This window comes from Bolinopsis microptera, chromosome 5 (genome assembly GCF_026151205.1).
Source record: "Bolinopsis microptera isolate Bmic1 chromosome 5, MBARI_Bmic_1.0, whole genome shotgun sequence".
In the NCBI taxonomy this organism is placed as follows: Eukaryota; Metazoa; Ctenophora; class Tentaculata; order Lobata; family Bolinopsidae; genus Bolinopsis; species Bolinopsis microptera.
In genome coordinates, this window is record NC_087076.1 from 773,119 (window position 1) to 791,224 (window position 18,106).

Genomic DNA, 18,106 nt, shown 5'->3' on the forward strand with positions numbered 1-18,106 from the left:
CCCCTCTCCCTTACCTGTGTGTCTGATTGTTTGTCAGGACAGAGCAGTGTTACAATGTTTGTATTGTACCCCCTCTCCCTTACCTGTGTGTCTGATTGTTTGACAGGACAGAGCAGTGTTACAATGTTTGTATTGTTCCCCCTCTCCCTTACCTGTGTGTCTGATTGTTTGACAGGACAGAGCAGTGTTACAATGTTTGTATTGTACCCCCTCTCCCTTACCTGTGTGTCTGATTGCTTGACAGGACAGAGCAGTGTTACAATGTTTGTATTGTACCCCCTCTCCCTTACCTGTGTGTCTGATTGTTTGACAGGACAGAGCAGTGTTACAATGTTTGTATTGTACCCCCTCTCCCTTACCTGTGTGTCTGATTGTTTGACAGGACAGAGCAGTGTTACAATGTTTGTATTGTACCCCCTCTCCCTTACCTGAGTGTCTGATTGTTTGACAGGACAGAGCAGTGTTACAATGTTTGTATTGTACCCCCTCTCCCTTACCTGAGTGTCTGATTGTTTGACAGGACAGAGCAGTGTTACAATGTTTGTATTGTACCCCCTCTCTTACCTGTGTGTCTGATTGTTTGACAGGACAGAGCAGTGTTACAATGTTTGTATTGTACCCCCTCTCCCTTACCTGTGTGTCTGATTGTTTGACAGGACAGAGCAGTGTTACAATGTTTGTATTGTACCCCTCTCTTACCTGTGTGTCTGATTGTTTGACAGGTCAGAGCAGTGTTACAATGTTTGTATTGTACCCCTCCCTTACCTGTGTGTCTGATTGTTTGACAGGACAGAGCAGTGTTACAATGTTTGTATTGTACCCCCTCTCCCTTACCTGTGTGTCTGATTGTTTGACAGGACAGAGCAGTGTTACAATGTTTGTATTGTACCCCCTCTCCCTTACCTGTGTGTCTGATTGTTTGACAGGACAGAGCAGTGTTACAATGTTTGTATTGTACCCCCTCTCTTACCTGTGTGTCTGATTGTTTGACAGGACAGAGCAGTGTTACAATGTTTGTATTGTAGCCCCTCTCCCTTACCTGTGTGTCTGATTGTTTGACAGGACAGAGCAGTGTTACAATGTTTGTATTGTTCCCCCTCTCCCTTACCTGAGTGTCTGATTGTTTGACAGGACAGAGCAGTGTTACAATGTTTGTATTGTAGCCCCTCTCTTACCTGTGTGTCTGATTGTTTGACAGGACAGAGCAGTGTTACAATGTTTGTATTGTACCCCCTCTCTTACCTGTGTGTCTGATTGTTTGACAGGACAGAGCAGTGTTACAATGTTTGTATTGTACCCCCTCTCCCTTACCTGTGTGTCTGATTGTTTGACAGGACAGAGCAGTGTTACAATGTTTGTATTGTACCCTCTCTCCCTTACCTGTGTGTCTGATTGTTTGACAGGACAGAGCAGTGTTACAATGTTTGTATTGTAGCCCCTCTCTTACCTGTGTGTCTGATTGTTTGACAGGACAGAGCAGTGTTACAATGTTTGTATTGTACCCCCTCCCTTACCTGTGTGTCTGATTGTTTGACAGGACAGAGCAGTGTTACAATGTTTGTATTGTACCCCCTCTCTTACCTGTGTGTCTGATTGTTTGACAGGACAGAGCAGTGTTACAATGTTTGTATTGTACCCCCTCTCCCTTACCTGTGTGTCTGATTGTTTGACAGGACAGAGCAGTGTTACAATGTTTGTATTGTACCCCCTCTCCCTTACCTGTGTGTCTGATTGTTTGACAGGACAGAGCAGTGTTACAATGTTTGTATTGTACCCCCTCTCCCTTACCTGAGTGTATGATTGTTTGACAGGACAGAGCAGTGTTACAATGTTTGTATTGTACCCCCTCTCCCTTACCTGTGTGTCTGATTGTTTGACAGGACAGAGCAGTGTTACAATGTTTGTATTGTACCCCCTCTCCCTTACCTGTGTGTCTGATTGTTTGACAGGACAGAGCAGTGTTACAATGTTTGTATTGTACCCCCTCTCTTACCTGTGTGTCTGATTGTTTGACAGGACAGAGCAGTGTTACAATGTTTGTATTGTAGCCCCTCTCCCTTACCTGTGTGTCTGATTGTTTGACAGGACAGAGCAGTGTTACAATGTTTGTATTGTACCCCCTCTCCCTTACCTGTGTGTCTGATTGTTTGACAGGACAGAGCAGTGTTACAATGTTTGTATTGTACCCCCTCTCCCTTACCTGTGTGTCTGATTGTTTGACAGGACAGAGCAGTGTTACAATGTTTGTATTGTACCCCCTCTCCCTTACCTGTGTGTCTGATTGTTTGACAGGACAGAGCAGTGTTACAATGTTTGTATTGTACCCCCTCCCTTACCTGTGTGTCTGATTGTTTGACAGGACAGAGCAGTGTTACAATGTTTGTATTGTACCCCCTCTCCCTTACCTGTGTGTCTGATTGTTTGACAGGACAGAGCAGTGTTACAATGTTTGTATTGTACCCCCTCTCCCTTACCTGTGTGTCTGATTGTTTGACAGGACAGAGCAGTGTTACAATGTTTGTATTGTACCCCCTCTCCCTTACCTGTGTGTCTGATTGTTTGACAGGACAGAGCAGTGTTACAATGTTTGTATTGTAGCCCCCCCCCCCCCCCCCTTACCTGTGTGTCTGATTGTTTGACAGGACAGAGCAGTGTTACAATGTTTGTATTGTACCCCCTCTCCCTTACCTGTGTGTCTGATTGTTTGACAGGACAGAGCAGTGTTACAATGTTTGTATTGTAGCCCCCCCCCCCCCTTACCTGTGTGTCTGATTGTTTGACAGGACAGAGCAGTGTTACAATGTTTGTATTGTACCCCCTCTCAACTGTGTTCCCTAACATTGTGCTCCTACCCCACTCCACCTCCGGACAGCGCCGCGCAGCAACTACACGTGCAGGGTCATGTCGTGATATCACCTCATACTTTATATTGTTCTGTAAGTGTCGTGATATCACCTCATACTTTATATTGTTCTGTAAACACACCAGTTACACAATTATAATAGTAATACCTTAAATGTTACTCTTCCACTGAACTAATATTGGAATTTAAAAATTAGTAAATATGTGAATCTGCATTGTAAGATTACGAAGTAGGAGTGATGGTTGTCATGGTGTTACCATGGTGTTATCATGGTGTCGCACCTGTTTCTTGTCTAATAGTTTCAACACTTGCTCTATCAAGTCATCAGAACACTGTCCCCTCATCTCCCACTCAGAGTAGCTTTCCTTCAGAGTCTGTAGCAACCTGGTTATTAGTAATTACCTGGTTATTAGACTTTATATAATTAGTAATTATCAATAATCATCATACACTCCCTTGTAAAAATAAGTCAGTCCTACCTAGGTTCCACGTATTTACCTGGTTATTAGACTTTATATAATTAGTAATTACCTGGTTATTAGACTTTATATAATTAGTAATTACCTGGTTATTAGACTTTATATAATTAGTAATTACCTGGTTATTAGACTTTATATAATTAGTAATTACCTGGTTATTAGACTATATATAATTAGTAATAACCTGGATATTAGACTTTATATAATTAGTAATTACCTGGATATTAGACTTTATATAATTAGTAATTACCTGGTTATTACACTTTATATAATTAGTAATTACCTGGTTATTAGACTTTATATAATTAGTAATTACCTGGTTATTAGACTATATATAATTAGTAATAACCTGGATATTAGACTTTATATAATTAGTAATTACCTGGATATTAGACTTTATATAATTAGTAATTACCTGGTTATTAGACTATATATAATTAGTAATAACCTGGATATTAGACTTTATATAATTAGTAATTACCTGGATATTAGACTTTATATAATTAGTAATTACCTGGTTATTAGACTTTATATAATTAGTAATTATCAATAATTATCAATAATTATCAATAATTATCAATAATTATCAATAATTAGCTACCTAGGTCCCACGTATTTGGTCCTACCTAGGTTCCACGTATTTGGTCCTACCTAGGTTCCCCGTATTTGGTCCTACCTAGGTTCCACGTATTTGGTCCTACCTAGGTTCCACGTATTTGGTCCTACCTAGGTTCCACTTATTTGGTCCTACCTAGGTTCCACGTATTTTGTTCTACCTAGGTTCCACGTATTTGGTCCTACCTAGGTTACACGTATTTGGTCCTACCTAGATTCCACGTATTTGGTCCTACCTAGGTTCCACGTATTTGGTCCTACCTAGATTCCACGTATTTGGTCCTACCTAGGTTCTACGTATTTGGTCCTACCTAGGTTCCGAGTTTTTGGTCCTACCTAGGTTCCAAGTATTTGGTCCTACCTAGGTTCCACGTATTTGGTCCTACCTAGGTTCCACGTATTTGGTCCTACCTAGGTTTCACGTATTTGGTCCTACCTAGGTTCCCCGTATTTGGTCCTACCTAGGTTCCACGTATTTGGTCCTACCTAGGTTACACGTATTTGGTCCTACCTAAATTCCACGTATTTGGTCCTACCTAGGTTCCACGTATTTGGTCCTACCTAGATTCCACGTATTTGGTCCTACCTAGGTTCTACGTATTTGGTCCTACCTAGGTTCCACGTATTTGGTCCTACCTAGATTCCACGTATTTGGTCCTACCTAGGTTCCACGTATTTGGTCTTACCTAGATTCCACGTATTTGGTCCTACCTAAGTTACACGTATTTGGTCCTACCTAGGTTCCACGTATTTGGTCCTATCTAAGTTACACGTATTTGGTCCTACCTAGGTTCCACGTATTTGGTCCTACCTAGGTTCCACGTATTCGGTCCTGCCCAGGTTCCACGTATTTGGTCCTACCTAGGTTCCACGTATTTGGTCCTACCTAGGTTCCACGTATTTGGTCCTACCTAGGTTCCACGAATTTGGTCCTACCTAGATTCCACGTATTTGGTCCTACCTAGGTTACACGTATTTGGTCCTACGTAGGTTCCACGTATTTGGTCCTACCTAAGTTACACGTATTTGGTCCTACCTAGGTTCCACGTATTTGGTCCTACCTAGGTTCCACGTATTCGGTCCTACCCAGGTTCCACGTATTTGGTCCTACCTAGGTTCCCCGTATTTGGTCCTACCTAGGTTCCACGTATTTTGTCCTACCTAGGTTCCACGTATTTGGTCCTACCTAGGTTCCACGTATTTGGTCCTACCTAGGTTCCACGTATTTGGTCCTACCTAGGTTCCACGTATTTGGTCCTACCTAGGTTCAGCGTATTTGGTTCCACGTATTTGGTCCTACCTAGGTTCCACGTATTTGGTCCTACCTAGGTTCCAAGTATTTGGTCCTACCCAGGTTCAGCGTATTTGGTCCTACCTAGGTTCCACGTATTTGGTGCGAGCTGGAGCTGTTTTGGGTCTGACAGGTAAGAATCTGAGTTTGCGGGACTGTATTTGAGAAGCTCTTGTACAAACACCTCGTGACATGGTCCTGCTCATAACAATACATTACAATAATGTTACATTACAGACATTTACGTTAATTTGTAGTTTTATCAATTTTATAATTATCAAGAAGTGTGAAATTGTCTTTTTAGTTGAAACATTTTAGTGAATTTTCCAGTTATCAGCTTATATTATGCCAGAACTATTTTTACATTTAAAATAATTTCCGAGATGTTCAATAGCATTAATATCACATTTTAATAATTAGTAAGCACATATGTTATATGCACAATATACAATACAATGCACATAATATATTATGGGATTATTTGGTTGAAAATTCTGAAATAACAAACACAAATAACAAACACTTGATTTACTAATTATCAACAACAAAGAAAAAAATAAATCCTTATTTTGAGTTTAAATAAGTAAAATAAGTTCTGGAATCAAAGAAAGAAGAGTGGGATAATGAAAGAGGAAGAGCAGGGAGAAGAGGAAACAAAGAAAGAAGAGTGGGATAATGAAAGAGGAAGAGCAGGGAGAAGAGGAAACAAAGAAAGATGAGTGGGATAATGAAAGAGGAAGAGCAGGGAGAAGAGGAAACAAAGAAAGAAGAGCGGGATAATGAAAGAGGAAGAGCAGGGAGAAGAGGAAACAAAGAAAGAAGAGTGGGATAATGAAAGAGGAAGAGCAGGGAGAAGAGGAAACAAAGAAAGAAGAGTGGGATAATGAAAGAGGAAGAGCAGGGAGAAGAGGAAACAAAGAAAGAAGAGTGGGATAATGAAAGAGGAAGAGCAGGGAGAAGAGGAAACAAAGAAAGAAGAGTGGGATAATGAAAGAGGAAGAGCAGGGAGAAGAGGAAACAAAGAAAGAAGAGTGGGATAATGAAAGAGGAAGAGCAGGGAGAAGAGGAAACAAAGAAAGAAGAGTGAGATAATGAAAGAGGAAGAGCAGGGAGAAGAGGAAACAAAGAAAACAACCTCAGTGTGGGGTAAATGATATATATTATATATATTGGATAAGCTGCACAAACAGAAGTGTTATTGTGGGAGGGCGAATATTATACTATTTCAAAATTGCAGTGTCATCTTGAAGCAGCTTGCGCTCCCAAAAGCTTGTAACTCAAAAAGGTGTCACCAATCTTTACTGTGTCATGTCTCTCATAATAATAACAGCTAATAGCAGGCAAGTAGCCAGGGAGGGCTGCTAGCTACTCCTCTAAAACCCATCATCGTCCTGTAGCAGCTTACTCCACCGTGTTTTCTCAGACTCCAGACTAATAGCATCAGATCTACTGCGGACTATGTACAGAGCTACTCCGAACAGACAGAACACTGTTAGCGTGCTCACTAATACTGTTGTTAGTCCTGCAAACATTATTATATACACATTTTACACTGACAGAAGGATTAATAAACTATCAAGAGATATGAAAATAATAACCAATAACAAGCAAAGGAGAACGAGTACTTACTTTCAGTGAGTAGTTTAAGTAAGTAGGAGGAATCAGCACAAAGTGTTTCCAGCTGCTCAGGAGTTGCACTGTACTCTTCTGAGGGGCATAACATGTAGTCACGTGCAAAGGAGGTCACGTGCAAATAAGGTCACGTGCAAAGGGGGTCACGTGCAAAGGGGGTCACGTGCAAAGGGGGTCACGTGCAAAGGGGGTCACGTGCAAAGGGGGTCACGTGCAAAGGGGGTCACGTGCAAAGGGGGTCACGAGCAAAGGGGGTCACGTGCAAAGGGGGTCACGAGCAAAGGGGGTCACGTGCAAAGGGGGTCACGTGCAAAGGGGGTCACGAGCAAAGGCGGTCACGTGCAAAGGGGGTCACGTACAAAGGGGGTCACGTGCAAAGGGGGTCACGAGCAAAGGGGGTCACGTGCAAAGGGGGTCACGTACAAAGGGGGTCACGTGCAAAGGGGGTCACGAGCAAAGGGGGTCACGTGCAAAGGGGGTCACGTGCAAAGGGTTCACGTGCAAATGGGGTCACGTGCAAAGGGGGTCACGAGCAAAGCGCTAGGAGGTCACGTGCAAAGCACTAGGGGGTCACGTGCAAAGGGGTCACGTGCAAAGGGGGTCACGTGCAAAGGGGGTCACGTGCAAAGGGGGTCACGTACAAAGGGGGTCACGTGCAAAGGGGGTCACGTGCAAAGGGGGTCACGTGCAAAGGGGGTCACGTGCAAAGGGGGTCACGAGCAAAGGGGGTCACGTGCAAAGGGGGTCACGTGCAAAGGGGGTCACGTGCAAAGGGGGTCACGTGCAAAGGGGGTCACGAGCAAAGGGGGTCACGTGCAAAGGGGGTCACGTGCAAAGGGGGTCACGTGCAAAGGGGGTCACGTGCAAAGGGGGTCACGAGCAAAGGGGGTCACGTGCAAAGGGGGTCACGTGCAAAGGGGGTCACGTGCAAAGAAGGTCGCGTGCAAAGGGGGTCACGTGCAAAGGGGGTCACGTGCAAAGGGGGTCACGTGCAAAGGGGGTCACGTGCAAAGGGGGTCACGTGCAAAGGGGGTCACGTGCAAAGGGAGTCACGTGCAAAGAGGGTCACGTGCAAAGGGGGTCACGTGCAAATGGGGTCACGTGCAAAGGGGGTCACGTGCAAAGGGGGTCACGAGCAAAGGGGGTCACGTGCAAAGGGGGTCACGTGCAAAGGGGGTCACGTGCAAAGGGGTCACGTGCAAAGGGGTCACGTGCAAAGGGGTCACGTGCAAAGGGGTCACGTGCAAAGGGGGTCACGTGCAGAGGGGGTCACGTGCAGAGGGGGTCACGTGCAGAGGGGGTCACGTGAAAAGGGGGTCAAGGTTTTTTGCCAAGTTTTTTTTAGATAGTTGTAATCTACCTGATCAAAACCAGGTACTAAGATAATAATATGGATAAAAGTAACCTGTGATAGCAAGGAATGTGTCTGCGTTACACTTTACTGTGCAGTTCCTAACTTTAACCTGAACATATTATTGTTATGCTAACTGCTACTAAACATATTGTTCAATTTAATGTTTGGATAATCATTAATACATGTGCGACGCGTTTACCGTAATTTCTGTTTAGAATATCAAATCAACATAAACCATATCAAACGTTTCAGGAGACCTGAAGAATGCGTGAGTTACGGCCTTGTTAAAACACAAACCAATTAATATTAAATAATATTAGTTAATAGTGAGCTCACCTCCTTGGTTCTGAGGTTCTGTGTCTTTTTTACAATTACATAAGTCCCATTATCAGAGCCCCACACCTCCAGTTGTAGCATGGTGGCAGGTACTGGCTCGTAACCCTTGAAGATACCTAGCGCGTTCTGCACCTGCGGAGAAATAGTCATTAAGTGAACAGTTGTAGCATGGTGGCAGGTACTGGCTCGTAACCCTTGAAGATACCTAGCGCGTTCTGCACCTGCGGAGAAATAGTCATTAAGTGAACAGTTGTAGCATGGTGGCAGGTACTGGCTCGTAACCCTTGAAGATACCTAGCGCGTTCTGCACCTGCGGAGAAATAGTCATTAAGTGAACAGTTGTAGCATGGTGGCAGGTACTGGCTCGTAACCCTTGAAGATACCTAGCGCGTTCTGCACCTGCGGAGAAATAGTCATTTAGTGAACAGTTGTAGCATGGTGGCAGGTACTGGCTCGTAACCCTTGAAGATACCTAGCGCGTTCTGCACCTGCGGAGAAATAGTCATTAAGTGAACAAGGCCCCCCCCCCCCTGAACAACTCGCACTGCCCCCCACCCCCCCCCCCCCTCCCCCCCCCCCCTGAACAACTCGCACTGCCCCCCACCCCCCCCCCCCTCCCCCCCCCCCTTCCGCGCCTGCACCTGCGGAGAAATAGTTATTAAGTGAACAAGGCCCCCCCTGAACAACTCGCACTGCCCCCCCCCCCCCCTCCCCCACTCCGCGCTCTCCACCTGCGGAGAAATAGTCATTAACTTGTGAACAAGCCCCCCCCCCCCCCCCCCCCCTGAACGACTCGCACTGCCCTGAGGAGCAAGCAACCATTATAGTTCACTGTTTCAGGGATGCAGTGATAATTTGATTTAGATTTCACAAACGATTTAAACTTTCTGTTATCAGCATCTTCAAAATTTGCGTCCATTTTTGCATCAACGACATTTTAAAAATCCCCCCTAGCTCTGGAAAATTTTAAATATTTATTGGTGTTAGGAGACTCTTATGTAGACGTTCCTTGTTTCTTCATAGATCAAAGACATCTGAGTCAAACCATGTGAGACAGATATCTTAGGAAGATGGTAATGAGGATTGAAAACAAGCATCTGCTTACTGGCTTATCTCTCATGAGATGTTCACAGTTTTCAGAATTTAGTGTATTATTCGAATTGGTCTAATTGGCCCTTTTAAATACATGTTCCGTTTATTAGATTTCATCTTTCTAGCGTTAAGTAAAATATATTATAGTAAGTTAAATAATAAATATTCACATTTTTGAATTTTCCTTTTAGATCTTTGAAGCATATTCTTACGCTAAGCAGAGGTAATTATTCATAATTTATGTCAATATATATGTATATATATGTAATATGCGAAAAATAAAACTTTAAAAGTTAACTTTTTCACCGTCCGTCAGACAGTTGTGAATGGTCTAACGAGGGGGTACGTGCCCTGTAATGTGATCAGGGGTCCCGTCTCCCCACAACTAGGGGTCCCGTCTCAACTATTTACAATTTCTAGCTATCTTTGAAGTCAGGTACCCTGCAGGTAAATTCCTTTATTAGTTGGTAACCATTGCGAGGGTATGTTTAATATTACTTTATCATATTATATTGTTAATGCTGATATGTAGCGTAGTGTGGTAGTGCGTGATAATGCTCCCCCGTTAAATATAAGCTTTAAATAGCTCGTGGACCGTGATATTATGAGTCCTTTGTTTATCTTGCTGGAAGTTGAAAGCCATTCCAACATTTTATGTAAACCCTCTCTCTCTCTCTCCTCCGTGAGCTAGCTCTACTCACTCTCTTTCCGTCCCTCATCTAATTTGTCGCTAATTTCAGCTCCGTTATGTTTAAGACGTTTATACTGGTGACTGCTCTGTGTTTCACACTCGGCCACGCAGAGATTAAAGATAAAGATTACTCCATAACCGTTATATCTGGCTCATACGCCTTTAACATGGTTGTGTCTGGTCTTGCTGACGGCGACTCACTCCTTGAAGCAATGAATAAGGCTAAAACTGAAGAGAAGTTTACGTGAGTAGTTGGTGTGTTATTTGCAAGAACGGCTCCGTGGTTACTACTACAGTACTGTGGTTATTGTTACGACAATACTACTACTACAGTACTGTGGTTATTGTTACGACAATATCACTACTACAGTACTGTGGTTATTGTTACGACAATACTACTAGGTACTACTGTGGTTATTGTTATTACAATACTACTAGGTACTACTGTGGTTATTGTTACTACTACTGTGGTTATTGTTACTACGATACTACTACTACTGTGGTTATTGTTACGACAATACTACTAGGTACTACTGTGGTTATTGTTACTACTACTGTGGTTATTGTTATTACAATACTACTACTACTACTGTGGTTATTGTTGCTACAATACTACAGTACTGTGGTTATTGTTACTACTACTACTACAGCTGTGGTTATTGTTACTACAATACTACTGTATTATGCATATTGTTACTATATATATTTCACTTTTAATCGCAGTCATTTTCACGGGATATAATTAATTTTCACGGGATATAATTAATTAATAATTAATTGTTTTTGATAACTGTTAAAACTTATTAAAAAAGGCAAACAAATTATGGCTGAGCGTGTTCGTAGATCACCTTAATTGTGACTTAAGTTTGCACTCTGGTGTATATTACTACTACTTTGTAGTCTAAAATGTTCCACGTCAGCAACTAACACACGTTTACCACATTTTACGACTAATGTTTATAAGCCTTTTTCAAATGAGTGGTATCAGTTTATTTACTAATCAGTTAGTTTATTAGTACTTTAGTATTGCACGTGCAACATTACCAATCCCACTGTCACGTGATAAGTATCGCACGTGCAACATTACCAATCCCACTGTCACGTGATAAGTATCGCACGTGCCAATTCCACTGTCACATGATGAATATTGCACGTGCCAATTCCACTGTCACGTGATAAGTATTGCACGTGCTAATTTCACTGTCACGTGATAAATATTGCACGTGCCAATTTCACTGTCACGTGATAAATATTGCACGTGCCAATCCCACTGTCACGTGATTAGTATTGCACAACGAATAGTTCTGAAGTCGCATACAGAGAATTTTTTCTGGAGCCGCCTTAGTGAAAAGCAGAATATTGGGTTGAAATAACAGCACATGTATTGTCACGTGATAGTACTAAAATAAACACGTGTAATATTATAGAATATTATTTGCTGCTATGATATTGAGATATAAACCTCACCAGGTTTGAAATGTCTGAGGACTCAGTAACCTCTATAAACGCTGTGGAACCTGAAGACGCAGGAACCCATTATTGGCAGGCAGCTGCAAAGATTGGAGACATGTGGGAACCACTAGCTCATGATATCAGCAAGGGGGTACACGCGGACAAGTACAAGTGGACAATTGTAGAAATACAGACAGGTGGGGGAATCATCCAGTTCAAATATATAACATTCTAATTGTAGAAATACAGACAGGTGGGGGAATTATCCAGTTCAAATATATAACATTCTAATTGTAGAAATACAGACAGGTGGGGGAATTATCCAGTTCAAATATATAACATTCTAATAGTAGAAATACAGACAGGTGGGGGAATTATCCAGTTCAAATATATAACATTCTAATAGTAGAAATACAGACAGGTGGGGGAATTATCCAGTTCAAATATATAACATTCTAATTGTAGAAATACAGACAGGTGGGGGAATTATCCAGTTCAAATATATAACATTCTAAGATTAATCTTGTAATCTCACTTCTGGTAAAATAATGAAATATAATGACTGTCTTTATACAGATGCAAATGTAAGTGGCAGTACTGTTACAAGTCCTGGCTTCTGGATGATCACTACTACTATCTTAGCTTCACTACTGCTATCTTAGCTTCTCTCCTTAACTGGTCAGACATCACGCTTTAATCTTTTAATATCCCATCAATGAACCCCCTCCCCCCCCCTCACAATAATGGGGTCCGACCCCCTCCCCCACAATAATGGGGTCCGACCCCTCCCCCACAATAATGTGGTCCGACCCCCCCCCCCCCAATAATAATGTGGTCCGACCCCCCCCCCCCCCACAATAATGTAGTCCCCCCCCACAATAATGTGGTCCCCCCCCCACAATAATGTGGTCCGACCCCCTCCCCCCCAATAATATGGTCCGACCCCCCCCCCCCACAATAATGTGGTCCGACCCCCCCCCCCCCACAATAATGTGGTCCGACCTCCCCCCTCCACAATAATGCGGTCCGACCCCCCCCCCACAATAATGTGGTCCGACCCCCCCCCCCCCCCAATAATATGGTCCGACCCCCCCCCCACAATAATGTGGTCCGACCCCCCCCCCCCACAATAATGTAGTCCCCCCCCCCCCACAATAATGTGGTCCCCCCCACAATAATGTGGTCCGACCCCCCCCCCCCACAATAATATGGTCCGACCCCCCCCCCCCCACAATAATGTGGTCCGACCCCCCCCCCCCCCCCCACAATAATGTAGTCCCCCCCCCCACAATAATGTGGTCCCCCCCACAATAATGTGGTCCGACCCCCGACCCCCCAATAATATGGTCCGACCCCCCCCCCCCACAATAATGTGGTCCGACCCCCCCCCCCCACAATAATGTGGTCCGACCTCCCCCCTCCACAATAATGTGGTCCGACCCCCCCCCAATAATAATGTGGTCTGACCCCCCCCCCCCCCCACAATAATGTGGTCCGACCCCCCCCCCCACAATAATGTAGTCCCCCCCCCCCACAATAATGTGGTCCCCCCCCCCCACAATAATGTGGTCCGACCCCCTCCCCCCCAATAATATGGTCCGACCCCCCCCCCCCCCCCACAATAATGTGGTCCGACCCCCCCCCCCCCCCCCACAATAATGTGGTCCGACCTCCCCCCTCCACAATAATGGGGTCCGAACCCCCCCCCCCCCACAATAATGGGGTCCGAACCCCCCCCCCCCACAATAATGGGGTCCGAACCCCCCCTCCCACAATAATGGGGTCCGAACCCCCCCCCCCCCCCCCCCCTCCACAATAATGCGGTCCGACCCCCCCCCCACAATAATGGGGTCCGACCCCTCCCCCACAATAATGTGGTCCGACCCCCCCCCCCCCCCAATAATAATGTGGTCCGACCCCCCCCCCCCCCCACAATAATGTAGTCCCCCCCCACAATAATGTGGTCCCCCCCCCACAATAATGTGGTCCGACCCCCTCCCCCCCAATAATATGGTCCGACCCCCCCCCCCCCACAATAATGTGGTCCGACCCCCCCCCCCCCACAATAATGTGGTCCGACCTCCCCCCTCCACAATAATGCGGTCCGACCCCCCCCCCACAATAATGTGGTCCGACCCCCCCCCCCCCCCCCCACAATAATATGGTCCGACCCCCCCCCCCACAATAATGTGGTCCGACCCCCCCCCCCCCCACAATAATGTAGTCCCCCCCCCCCACAATAATGTGGTCCCCCCCACAATAATGTGGTCCGACCCCCCCCCCCCCCACAATAATATGGTCCGACCCCCCCCCCCCACAATAATGTGGTCCGACCCCCCCCCCCCCCCCCCCACAATAATGTAGTCCCCCCCCCCACAATAATGTGGTCCCCCCCACAATAATGTGGTCCGACCCCCGACCCCCCAATAATATGGTCCGACCCCCCCCCCCCCACAATAATGTGGTCCGACCCCCCCCCCCCCACAATAATGTGGTCCGACCTCCCCCCTCCACAATAATGTGGTCCGACCCCCCCCCCAATAATAATGTGGTCTGACCCCCCCCCCCCCCCCCCCCCACAATAATGTGGTCCGACCCCCCCCCCCCACAATAATGTAGTCCCCCCCCCCCACAATAATGTGGTCCCCCCCCCCCCACAATAATGTGGTCCGACCCCCTCCCCCCCAATAATATGGTCCGACCCCCCCCCCCCCACAATAATGTGGTCCGACCCCCCCCCCCCCCCCCCCACAATAATGTGGTCCGACCTCCCCCCTCCACAATAATGGGGTCCGAACCCCCCCCCCCCACAATAATGGGGTCCGAACCCCCCCCCCCCCCCACAATAATGGGGTCCGAACCCCCCCTCCCACAATAATGGGGTCCGAACCCCCCCCCCCCCCCCCCCCCCTCCACAATAATGCGGTCCGACCCCCCCCCCACAATAATGTATGATCGGGGTTGAGAATATAATATGTATAATACCTAATACATACATTATACTCCTTAATTTCAGGGAGTTCTAAAGGCACGGTGTTGTTACCAGCATGGTCACTAAGGTCACTAAGGTCACGTGATACATTATCACGTGACACATTATCTGTAGTGAACATTCTTTTATTGAAGCTAGACTTCGAATTTTGGGGAAAATGTTGTATGAAGGACGGGAGTGTGATGATAAAGCATGAGACTTCTTGGTTTATGTTATCTTTTTATTTTTGTAAGCTTCTAGAAAAAGATATAATATATTGGACGATAATATTATATGTGTAATAAACTATCTGTATGCCCTCATCAATACCCGTACTTAGTTAATATAATGAATATTGTCTAACATTGTTTATTAGCTAGATGTGTGTTACATTCCTACACCAGAGTAGTAGACTTTAGTAGACTACTGCTACTCTGTACGATAATATGACGGTGTATTACGGAATGTAACACCCCCCCCCCCCCCCCCCCCCGACTGTTTCTATTTGTCCTACCGTTATCTGAACTCGCAAATAACCGGCAACCCTTTACTTTACCCTTTACCCTTACTTATCATACTGGGGCCGGCAACTTAACGATTATCTGGAGTTAAATCTACTTATTGAGTACGGGGGAATGTTACATATCATGATTAGAGAAACAGGGCAGGATACAGTGCAACGAGAAGGGAGTCATCATGAGGTTATTATTGAGGGGGGGGGGGGGGGGGGGGGTACAGCAGTACTGGCGAAATCTTCGGTCATAAAATGAATCCCATCTTTTGACATTTGTAAACTCGAAAGGGCAGAACATAAAGAAAATTAAATTGCTTTATCGATTTTTTTTGGGGACCGGCCCGATGTACCAGCCAATGTTTACTCAAAATATATATATATATAATAAGTGTTATCAATTTAAAGTCAAAACTCACACAAGATTAGATCTCATTGAAACGATTAAAATGGAGCTTGTCGAACAAAACATAGCTGAGCACATACAAAGTTGCCTTTAGTTGAAATTATCATATTAATGCGCTTTTAGAGTTGTTAGAGTGGAAACAGGCGCATAGCTACGATAATACATATTATAATTTTCATTTTTGGAATATAATTGGTTTTTTCCCGGAGTTGAACTTTATAATTCGATACAAGGAACAACTTATCGGAGAATATAGATCTGTTTTTAAAAAAAAATCTTTCAAAAGTTTATTCTTAATCTAGATTTCGACCCAAAATCTTATTTTATCTATATTATATTTTAAACTTTACGAAATCCCCCCGGCAAAACCCGACCCTTTTTTGTGGTCAATTTCAGCTCGCAAATGAAGTTGGAAAAAGGATAAGAATAGCAGACTGCATTCTTAAATTTTTTATAATTAACGTCGGAAGAGAGGAAAAATAAACGTTCGAATAATGGCGTAATTTCATCACTTGTTTGAAACATAGTTTAGTGATACGAAAAGTTTGTTTAGCAGGAGCTTTCAAAGTACATGACGTGTAAATCGTCTTTCATCATTGTTTGGCTACGTCGTTGCGTAGCAACAGCAGGATATTGCACGTGCGCGACCAACACAGATTAGCAACGCGCGTTGCCATGCGTCATTACTAACTCACGTTTACGCTCACGCTACAACTATTCATAATTTTGGTTGTGATTAACATTTGTTAATACGGTAAAAAGTATCGTTTATAGAATCCGAATAAGTACAACGTTGTCGTCATTGTAAAATACAAATCCATACTTTCTACAGTAAAGAGAAATTAAAACATAACTGATTTTTAAAATTTCCTCGGACAAAGCTTTCGACTAGCGGGTTTTTAGTGTTCTTCTATTTTTATCTCAGGCAGCTGGGGTAGTTGAAGTAATTATAAGTATAATATGTGAATAATATGTGAATAATATATGGTAGATTATGATACTAGTAACTAAAAGAGAACTAACCCAAGCTAGTGTCTCCCCAGTGCAAGTGTAGATTACAAGTAGTGCATCTGTTGTACACTTCCTGTTCTTACATTCTGATACTTTAGTATCCAGCTCACTCATTGCTTTTCCTGAATATTAGGTACTTTAGTATCCAGCTCACTCATTGCTTTTCCTGAATATTAGGTCAATATTTGGAGTGTCGCCCAAACATCGCCCAAACGTTCATAATGTAAGGCATACAACAGACATATCATGTGTCAGGTGCTGTGCACGTGTCAGGTGCTGTGCACGTGTCAAGTGCTGTGCAAGTGTCAGGCGCTGTGCACGTGTCAGGTGCTGTGCAAGTGTCAGGTGCTGTGCACGTGTCAGGTGCTGTGCACGTGTCAGGTGCTGTGTACGTGTCAGGTGATGTGCACGTGTCAGGTGCTGTGTACGTGTCAGGTGATGTGCACGTGTCAGGTGCTGTGTACGTGTCAGGTGATGTGCACGTGTCAGGTGCTGTGTACGTGTCAGGTGATGTGCACGTGTCAGGTGATGTGCACGTGTCAGGTGCTGTGCACGTGTCAGGTGCTGTGCACGTGTCAGGTGATGTGCACGTGTCAGGTGATGTGCACGTGTCAGGTGCTGTGCACGTGTCAGGTGATGTGCACGTGTCAGGTGCTGTGCACGTTTCAGGTGATGTGCACGTGTCAATCAGTTTTTTCGTGGGCGTTTACTTCTTTCTAAAAGTGGATAATTTTCGCAGCATCAATTTTCGCGAATTTTTGTGTCGTAAAAATCGCGAAAATAAATTCCTCGTAAAAATCGCGAAAATAAATTCCTCGCACAAATCGATGGTTTTACAGTACATAGTATATTTATTAATAAATAAGCCAAAATGCTCTGGTTGACCATAAAAATTTGGGTGATGAGCATGTTTATAGTTTTCGTAATTTGACCGTTCATTTTTTGAACGGCATTTCAAAAACCTTAAATAAACATTTCATTTTTTGGCGATTAGTTTTTAAATTTCAGCGAATAATGACCGAGGAAGTCAAAGAAAGTTATGCCATAATGTGATTTAGCCACAACTTGTTTCTATTTATCTAATGATATCGTTTATTAAGTTCGATAGGAATCGAAATTTACCGAAATTTAAAAGTAGTAATAGCCTGGATAATAAGTTTGCAGTAGAATACATTTGGGTAAAAGGAAGGGAATTTGATTTGGACGGACATAATATTAGGGCTGCCAGCGTCCGAATAAAGTCCGTTCAAATAATTTCCGTTTCAAATAAAGTCCGTTAAGGTAAGAGTAGTGGTGTGTAATCAGTTTACTTACCTGCCTCATGAGAAGAAGAATGTGAAATATTTGCTGCTGAGTAAACACGTGATGCCCATATAAGGAATGCTGCTGAGGGCTTATCAAA

The 18,106-nt window shown here is 44.3% G+C and overlaps 3 protein-coding genes across 3 annotated transcripts in view; 1 reads left to right on the top strand and 2 right to left on the bottom strand.

The window, feature by feature from the left end:
- LOC134815899 (cilia- and flagella-associated protein 53-like) overlaps positions 1 to 18,106 on the bottom strand; it is an 889,273-nt gene that overhangs the window by 617,537 nt on the left and 253,630 nt on the right. The gene's annotated exons all lie outside the window — the stretch shown is intronic.
- The window catches only part of LOC134815896 (probable ubiquitin carboxyl-terminal hydrolase MINDY-4), a 623,521-nt gene that overhangs the window by 346,056 nt on the left and 259,359 nt on the right, over positions 1 to 18,106 (bottom strand). The gene's annotated exons all lie outside the window — the stretch shown is intronic.
- Positions 10,327 to 15,125, top strand: LOC134815335 (uncharacterized). The gene is made up of 4 exons (XM_063823854.1): positions 10,327 to 10,597; positions 11,824 to 12,002; positions 12,382 to 12,483; positions 14,822 to 15,125. The coding sequence occupies exons 1-3, from the start codon at positions 10,410 to 10,412 to the stop codon at positions 12,465 to 12,467; spliced, it is 453 nt and encodes a 150-aa protein (XP_063679924.1). The 5' UTR covers positions 10,327 to 10,409; the 3' UTR covers positions 12,468 to 12,483; positions 14,822 to 15,125.

Coding starts and splice junctions, on each gene's coding strand:
- LOC134815335 (XM_063823854.1), top strand. CDS start 10,410: ATGTTTAAGACGTTTATACTGGTGACTGCTCTGTGTTTCACACTCGGC. Junction 10,598..11,823: donor AAAACTGAAGAGAAGTTTAC/GTGAGTAGTTGG, acceptor AAACCTCACCAG/GTTTGAAATGTCTGAGGACT. Junction 12,003..12,381: donor AATTGTAGAAATACAGACAG/GTGGGGGAATCA, acceptor GTCTTTATACAG/ATGCAAATGTAAGTGGCAGT.